The 9613-nt window shown below is 36.1% G+C and overlaps 1 protein-coding gene across 1 annotated transcript; it reads right to left on the reverse strand.

The window, feature by feature from the left end:
- Positions 1-298: 298 nt before the first annotated feature.
- LOC144432692 (NXPE family member 3-like) lies at positions 299-1934 on the reverse strand. The gene is made up of 3 exons (XM_078120955.1): positions 1813-1934; positions 1382-1425; positions 299-1038 (listed from the first exon to the last, which is right to left on the reverse strand). The coding sequence occupies exons 1-3, from the start codon at positions 1863-1865 to the stop codon at positions 299-301; spliced, it is 837 nt and encodes a 278-aa protein (XP_077977081.1). The 5' UTR covers positions 1866-1934.
- Between the last annotated feature and the right edge of the window lie 7679 nt (positions 1935-9613).

Below are 9613 nucleotides of genomic sequence, written 5' to 3' on the forward strand. Positions count from 1 at the left end.
CCTTAATACCTTACATTATGTGTGCACCTACCGGCAGAATGACATTGTGTTTACATAAAGTGTATGCATAGAGCCATAATTTAAGGCAAATTTGGGCTGTTCATTACCATGGTTACAAGGATGCTAAACATAAGTTTCATTCAATGTAACATAATGCCCGGTGGATCTTAATTGATTTCGCAGTAGTGGGATGTAGAATGTTGTTTGCACGTATGACATGTAGTGTGCATCTTTAAGGTCTAGTATAGTTTTCCTGAAATCTGTTATTAACATCAAGATTCTTAAATGTACAGATACTTTAAAACTGTGATTTCTTGACCATGTCTGGACAAACGTAGGATAGCATAAGATAGAATTCTTGCCGGATAACCGAGGGAGGCATATGAACTTTATCTACTGATGTATGGGACATGCTAAGATCCCAGATATCCAAGAAACTGACACCAATGCCACCGAAGACCCTACGGATCATTCTGTCCATGTCATGGAATCTGACGTTAGGGCTATGCACTGACTGTACACTGTTAAGATTCTCTCGTGGATGTGCTAATTTAATGACGACGATTGAATTGCTGCATCGGCTGAATAATCTGACAATTGCAACTTTTGCTCCGAATAGTCTATCTAGATAAGCTCTTGTTGTCCAAGATCCAAAATGAAAACAAAAGTTTAAAATTACCAGGGGGATCTCTGAAGTGCAATTTGTTATTTCATCGATTAAATCGCCTTCAAATAGCATATTTTCATAATACTGAACGCGAGAACCTGTTCTCAGAAGAACGAATTGATCATGTACATGTAATTTAGAACTTATTACAGGAAATGTATCCAACAAATGATGTCTAATTTGATGTACGGTCGAGTCTCCATAGAAATATAAATGTTTTCCTAACAGACACCTCTCAATGTCTTCCTGCAGCCACGTTTGACTGCGGCACATTAAAGGTATAAAGGTCAGGTTGGTCTTCCAATAGCCACTGGACATTGGAACGGGTAGATCAGGTCCACATGGGGGAAGCTCGGGTGTCACATTGGAATCTGTGATGAATAAATGAAATTCAGATATTGTAAGTTATCACTCGCAATAATTACACTAAACATGCAAATCGTTAATATTAACTCCTGTGATCATCCCAGTAATGCGTGTACACTTAACTTGCATAATGACTCATTTGAATAATAATAGACTGACTACTGAAAAAAACTACAAGTTTTAGGAGGGCGATCGTGAGGGCATGCTGTTTAGCACCTGGCACCATTGTAATCATCGAGATTACGTATACTATATAATTCAAATAATAACCTTTAACCTTATTTAAACCAACTAAGTAAAAGTTTTAACCTCTACGTGTGCCACTTAAAAAATGCTTTTCATTCTTACCGTCAATGTTGATCACAATTGGCTTTGCAATAATAGATTCTTCACTGCGTAAACGATAGAAAGAAAACACATGATTAAATAGCTCACTCAATACTATGTTATAGTACAGTGGCAAGGCTACGAATTATTATTTCTTTAAATATTGCCTAAGTAACAAATTTTAATTAAAGACAAAGAACAACAAGAACAACACGTTAACGACAGCATATTCGAAACAATTAATAAGACCAGATTCATTGAGTGAATGTATTGTTTGTATCACAAATAATTTTGAACATTTCACTTTTGAAAGGCTCTACAACATAACTGTAAATGGCGCCGCTCTCTGTTCTCAATCAGATACCTCTCATCAAGTTAATCGCGTTCGGAAAAAAATATATAACCAGTTCATTGTACATCACGAAACATACTTTTACGATCTCTATACTTACATTGTAAACAAATAGGACATTGCTTTAATATCTCTCTCTGTATTATAATTCATGGCATGTACATTGCCACTTGTACTGTTCAACGTCTTGTAAGACAATTTCTCCGGCTTCTCACAAATCAAGGCTGTTTTTCCAAGAGATGATGGACTGATATATCCACACTTATCCTTCCATATTCCTTCATTAATTATCGAACAGTTTCTTGTTTCAATTATCACACCATCAGTAAAGTTTGCCGTTAATGCCTGGCGCTGATTTGTAATACTATTTAAATACTTGTTATACAAGATGGCCTCTCGATAGTATTTTAACTCTACTGTTATGGTTACTTCTCCTTTCCATCCAGCATAAAAATATATACTGTAGGTACCATTCCCATAATCGACAACCCTCCCAGCTGTTCTTTTAGAACGGTTTTCACTTGACATTACCGCTTGAAGGAAGTCACCACCACGTAATCGTCTGTTACCACTCTTATCATAAGATTCCACAACGGCGTGAACATAATCACCCTTTCTTAAGTTATTTTCCTGTGACACTAGGAACAACCTAAAAACACAAGGTGTCATTTTAGTATAGGAGACAGACAGACAGACAGACAGACAGACAGACAGACAGACAGATCGATCGAACGAACGAACGAACGACCGACCGACCGGCAGGCAGGCAGGCAGGCAGACAGACAGACAGACAGGCAGGCAGGCAGGCAGGCAGACAGACAGACAGACAGACAGACAGACAGACAGACAGACAGACATGCCTAAAAGGTGCACTAGCCACAACTCGACCATTTTTGTTAAAACTGTGTTCGCTAGATGACTTACTTAATACCGTTAAATGTATTGAATCAAGTATAGGTAAACGTGTGTGTAGCTGTAATCATAACACATTATTTGTAATTTACGATAGGCACCCTAAAATCAGTGTCTCGTCGACCAGTACACGTTGAATTTGTACACAAATACAATTATGCACAAGACATGAGAATACGTGGATCTCGACGTAACTGACAGTATATATGACCTAGGTCATGTTTTGATATTGAATATTAAATGAACAATACTACTGTATACATGTACACCTGTAAATTTAACAAGGCAAGTCAAAACTGAAATGGCGAATGATTCAAAACTATAATTTCGCTGAAAATGTAATGCTAGTCACTACAGTACCAGGATGAGATTAACCGCTAATGAACAAGTATGGTGTTGTTTTATGAGCTATGAACAATGATAGCAAATATATCTTTGATATCCTAGTCACAGCTAGTGCAGTTTTAAAGAAATTAAATGGAGTTTATAATTGTTCTACTTTGATTGGGGAGGTGAAGTTAATCCAAAGGAATTGATTTGCATTTGAAATGCATTTCTTGGTACTTTATGTTTCCCGGGTACATTCCTCTTCAAATGACTGTAGGACCATTCAAATTCCTCGACGATACTATTCCATTCCATTCCAAAGTGACTGTAATTTATGTACGGAAAACGGCCAGCACGGACAATCGACTCTTCCTTATTGAAAGTGTGTCTCTTTTCTTCTGCTAGCGTTGACATATCTTTCAGTTCTTGAACTGGTGCTTTCCTGACTATAAATTCAGGTATTACCTTCCATGTTGTCATCTGCAAGACAAAAATATTAACTTCATAAAACTGAGTATTTCAAGACTTTTATTTACCAATACCGAACAAACATCAGAAATATTTCATAATCTTACGAAAGACAAATTCCATTTAAAACAGAATCGAGGTTAGTTTGCCACTTTAGTCATCATCTGACACAATTATGTTTCTTTTCCATATAAAAGGTATATATATTTCGATTCTAAACTAAAGAATAGAAATAACACACACACACACACACACACACACACACACACACACACACACACATATAACACAGAAATATATTTCACTTAATCCCATTGAGAAGTCATAAGAATTTCTATACTTTTACATGTCTCATCAGTGAAACACATTATCAACCGTGTTGACACAAACTCCTCGGTTATACCAGGTTCACATTTATGAGAAAAAATAATCAGCATGTATTAAATATATTATGGTAAAACACAGTGAATTTTAGTGATGTACATACATATTCATATCGTTCAAATAAGTAACATGTAAAGCGATGTAAGTAGGCATACATTCATTGACAGTGAGTTGCTTGTGGTATGATAGTGAACATACTAAGTGAACACAAACCGCTGTCGACAGAATTGTCCATCGTGATGACTACAATTTCAGATTGAGATATATTTGCGTACTTACCACGTTTGCCAGTATAACATACACGACTAATACAGCAATAACGAATACGATATATCGTTTCTTTTGACCCATTCTACATTTTGAGGATATTTCCATTGTGGCAAGTCAACACTGCACTGCTCAAGAAAAAGTGCTACTGTAACACTTTATTGCTTCCGGCATGGGATCAATAGCGTCAGCCGCTCCCGTGGAGATATGATTTGTTACCAGCAACAAAACGCCTTCAGTACACAGTCCAATCCAATGAACATGGATCACAATGTAAATGTGGCATTGATAAAAATTAAACTAGTAAAAACAAGCAACATGCATTTAATATTCATCATCACAAGATATGAAGCTAAGGCAACGAGCCGAATTTATGGCGGGGTTTGGGGTTGGGATATAGATCTCTCCTTCTCTCCATATATATAATCAATATGCTTAAATTACAAATGGGGACAACCGTGTATCGTACAATCGATTCTTTATAATTAACTGATAAATTATTTTTTTAAATTCATTTGTCTAACTGTAGACTTTCATAACTATGAACAAGACATAAGTAAACTGACAAACATACAAACCGGCATAGATTGTAAGTAAACAAAATAATAGGTTCTATCATTTTTGCAAAGTAAAATATCTTCACACTAAATGGTAATGCCCCAGCTAATAGAGTCGTACATAGTAGATTGCATAAAATGCCCGGTACCTGTTGAAAATGCAAATATACCTACATATTTGTTTTGGCCTGCTCGGCTTGCCATATGTACAAGTCATGCTTTGTTTGAAAATATCAATATTTTATCGGAAATGTACATTGTATTTGACAAAAACTTTGCTGTGGTAGTTCACCGGCTGGTTATAAGTTAGTATAAACTGCTGCCAAGTCAATACTTACACAAATATTCCATTGGTGCCTTTTCGTTCAAATTATACTGATTGTTGTTATAACTTATAACGTATTGTGTTTGTCATACATTTTCATTCTGACCCCTACAGAAAATATATGGTGGTCTGACGATACATGTATTTCAATTACTCTTGGATCGTTTCGACCTTTTAAAGCCGTAGACTTTCATAGCTATGATCACGACATGAGTAAACTGACAAACATACAAAACGGCATACATTGTAAGTAAACAAAATTATAGGTTCTATCATTTTTGCAAAGTAAAATATCTTCACGCTGAATGGTAATGCCCCAGCTAATAGAGTCGTACATAGTAGATTGCATAAAATGCCCGGTGCCTGTTGAAAATACAAATATACCTATATATAATAAATTTACAACATCAAATATATATCTGGAAATTCGCATCTGTTCGGCTTGCCAGAGTACAGTACAGACAAAGACATTTGTTTGTCTACAAAATATACTTCTGCATACACACAAAAAGTGATGACTGCATTAGAAATCCTTATCGTTCGTTGTTGATATATACTTATATCATCATCAACATACCAAATTGTATGGCAATTGAAGCATCCATTGCTAAGTTATAGGAGACATGCGTTGTGATATATCGTTAATGTATACACCACACGGCATGAAGTTCAATTCATTGTCTAATTGCGAACAAATCACTCATTGTGCAAACAACTTTAATATTCAAATTAAAAACGTCATCGCCAAGCAATATCGAACACTGGTGCGCAATTTGTTTTCGTCGATGTATGTACGAATTTAAATCATATAAAATTTGAAGCAAGCAATCTTGTTTTATTGCTTGATTACAAAACTTTAGTTATGCAAATGACTCATTACAAATACAAGAAATACCAGCAAGCTAAGGAAGCCGTCATTCTTTATGACCTGGGGGTTGGAGGAATGGTCACTCAAAAAGTCACTCAAAAACTGGAGAATGAAAGTGGGTTACTCGAAAACTTGGGAGTGAAAGGGGGATACTCAAATTTTATGTAGTATTATTACTACCTCGACATGTTAAATGGCACCCGGCATTCTTTTAGTCCTTGAAGTATATCAAAAATCTACAGGGGCGTGAGGGGTGAAACCCTCCCGTACCCTCCCCATCTGGCATCCTCAAACTTGATTCAACTTATATCGCCTAATTTCCAATTTTACTAACTACTTTGGGATTAAGTTGCATTCATTGTAACCTCTTTCTTTTGAAATAAGCTACATCCATCCTGTTATGAGGAAATTCACTTTCAAAATAAAGAATTGTTTTTGTTTGTTTGTTTATTTGTATGTATGTATGTATGTATGTATGTATGTGGGTGGACGGATGGATGGATGGATAGATGGATGGATGTCTCAAGGGAACACTCATCCTCAATTTGAGTCATGTTTGTAGCGCCATTAACAGTTATGACTAAAATGGTAGGGGTTACGAAAAAGGTGTGAGTATAGGAAGGGGTTACGAAAACAATTTCAAGGCCGGCGGGGTAGGGGGTGGAGGGGCTCAAATGTTCTGGATATTCAAGCAATTCCTCTGTCCCCACCCAGGTCATAAATAATGACGGCTCCCTAATACAGACACATGTGTCTTGTTATCGTCGATGTATGTAGAAAATCAATATTAATTAAACAATATGCGTAGGTATCGAGGCAAGTCGAAATAACATGGCATATACATGTAGACTCAAATACATAATTTATACCTTCCACTACACTATCTAAGGAGAAAATCGACCAGCGGTAGCTGCAACTGGGACATTTTTTTCATCAGGTAACTAATGATATATTCACTAAAAATTGGTCTTATAAAAAAAAAGACACTATATCTGTTAGGCAAAATAGAAATAAAATGTTTCCGATATAACCCGAACGATCGCAGTTTAAGCCGCCAACCCTAACCATATTTTAAGCATTTAAAACAAAAAGATAAGACATTCTTTCTCTTCTTGACCTTCATGCACGTCTTTTTGTTTCCACTGTGATGTTTGTACATGTTAATTCAAACTATCACAGAAGGAGTATTCTGACCAACATTTCGTTTGGTTTTGGGTCGAAGCAATATCATTCAAAAATCAAAACAATTAAAAAGGTAAAGATAGAATAAAATAAAATAAAATAAAATCCCGACCTATCTACCCTATTCTCTGAGGCCATATTATCGGAAACACACAACTTTTTTCCCCTTTTGTGCTAAATGTAATCTGTAGAGGTAGCTAGTGTGGTGTGGTGGCAAATGTTAATCTTGAGTGAAAGTTTTGTTTTGAATCTTTCACCATGTTATGCTGTACTAGCTGTGACTGGAATTATCATTTGTCCATCAGACAACCGTACTACATTCGCTGAATATTGTTAATTTAAAATACTAATGATTAGTCATCACACGTGTTAGAGCTGAGCTAGCTGCATCTGGAACCTCTTTTCGAAATATGTTTTGTTAGGTACAATAATTTACTCGTAATATCGTACACCCTAAATTGTATTGTATCACTTGTAGGTAAACGTATTTTTGGATCTGTACACAAGATAAATCAAATAAAATCAAATAGATTTTTGGGGTCAGCACCCAATATGCGCGTGTGCATACTCCAACATAGTTAATTGTCCGTTGGAGGCCTTTTTATGGAGTAAACTTATCGGATACAGTGGCATTAAGAGAGTAATGACGCCACAGATGCATGTGAAGATATTCAAAAGTGGGTTAATTCCTCCCAGCGTCTCTCCAAGGTGTTTTATGTAGACTTCGGTAGACTATTTCGCGGCTCCATATATAGTCAGCAACACCAATTGTGGTGATGGACCTTATGAAATAGAAGGCTGAATCATTGTAACTCCATTTTTATGCATATGCATAGAGAATCGTTCCTGCTCCAATCGCCATAGCAACCAATATAATATCAGTTTTTGGGGATGTACAGATCAAGAGATATTAATTACATGATTATCCCATGAGTGATATGTAAATTAGGGCTAAAACATGGTGATTTTCAGAATTGACATAATATTGTACTGCTATTGTTCAGTCGTTTTATAGTTTTATTGACTTCATTAAATCATTACAAATTGTATGGGGTACTTAACATAATGTAACATGTGCGTGTCAATGGCAGTTGATTTAATCTCTCCTTGAGGTTGCTTGGAAACATTCTCTAACTAAGTTCACTGAACCATACATTCGTTAAAACCTTGTCTGTTTGTCTTATGGATGATGGAAGTATTGAACTTTAAATCTCAATTACTAGGGATGAAATTTGGTACTGATTCTAAGAGGGTTAGTCTAAACATTATTAATGTGTCTTACTTACGTTAGTTGCCATAGCAACTATGACCACGCCCTTAGCAACATTAAATGATAGGGTTTATTGCAAATACAACAACGGGGTGGGTAGGCAATTGAATAAACATTAAAAAGAATATGCAAGTGTCCTAAGCAACTAAACCATGCCCAAAGCAACAGTTAAACGATGGCGTATAGTAAAGATATAACACCATGGATGGGTAGGCATGGGAATACATCTTCAAAAAATGTATGCAAGAATACCTAGCAACAAGATCACATACTCATAATAGAAAAGTATAGTTTACTCTCAACATTTGTGCTACAATGCCATTGCCGCTTTTATTTTATAATGGTAGTGAGGTTATCTTATTGAAATCTGGTGTTTGAAGTTTTTTGTCAGGTGATTCCACTGGGAGAGATCACCTCCCCAGACTGATGTCGTCTGAGTGATTCGAACGAAAGCTACGTAGTCGCTTCAAAAACTAGATTCCAATAAGATATCTTCACTACTTCTAAGATTCAGTTTATTTGGTGTTGTGCAATCTTTATGAGATGAGTGAAATCATGAAATGACTCCCCAGAACACAAAGTTTATGAACATACTTTTATTTCCTGAAATTGTGTCCCTTTGAATATTAACATTTCTTCTGTTGTTACAATATTCACGGATATATTGTTTAATTCATTGATACAGTGGGTAAAGTATGATAAGAGATGTTTAAAGGACATGTGATTTACGAGGAACGTTTACAGTTTATTCTAGAAAACTGACAGACGAAGACGACAGAGTAGAATTCACCATGTATATGGCCTCAGTGATGGTCTCACATAAGTTATCACTGCTGGCAAATAGTTACCATACTGTGTTATCGAAATCCCATGTACTGCCCATAGGAGTCAGTCGTAGAATGAAAGAATTGAATTAGTGTTTACAATACAAATGAGAACAATGGAATCAAAACGGATATTACCGTCGTCGTGATAACCTTTACAAACGGTTATATATACAACCTGTATTTTTACATTAAACTTGTAAAAAGACTTGAAAGTCCCGTAAAGAAGTCTATGATTGACCAGGTGTGTCAATTTGCCGTTTCCAATTTATTATTACCGTTGAGGGCGGGACTGTCATGTATATTGTTTGGCAAATGTTCTGAATCTCTCCTCAACGTCTTCGTCTGCCTCTATCTCATTCTTTTCTCCACGAAGTGTAAAATAATTAAGGTGGTGGATGAAGTCCCTTCTGCCACCGTTGATGGGTTATCGGAAATGCTGTTTTTTATTTGGTCCTAGAAATTTAAACGTAATGGTCACATAATGAAAACAAACCATCCGGGGTTTATTAGACAC

The sequence above is a fragment of the Glandiceps talaboti genome, chromosome 3, assembly GCF_964340395.1.
Source record: "Glandiceps talaboti chromosome 3, keGlaTala1.1, whole genome shotgun sequence".
Lineage (NCBI taxonomy): Eukaryota > Metazoa > Hemichordata > Enteropneusta > Spengelidae > Glandiceps > Glandiceps talaboti.

Excerpts from the sequence above, each read along its gene's own strand:
- LOC144432692 (XM_078120955.1), bottom strand. The coding sequence starts at position 1,865 with ATGAATTATAATACAGAGAGAGATATTAAAGCAATGTCCTATTTGTTT. Across the intron at positions 1,426-1,812 it reads ATGTCCTATTTGTTTACAAT|TGAAGAATCTATTATTGCAA; the intron begins GTAAGTATAGAG and ends TCGTTTACGCAG. Across the intron at positions 1,039-1,381 it reads AATTGTGATCAACATTGACG|ATTCCAATGTGACACCCGAG; the intron begins GTAAGAATGAAA and ends TATTCATCACAG.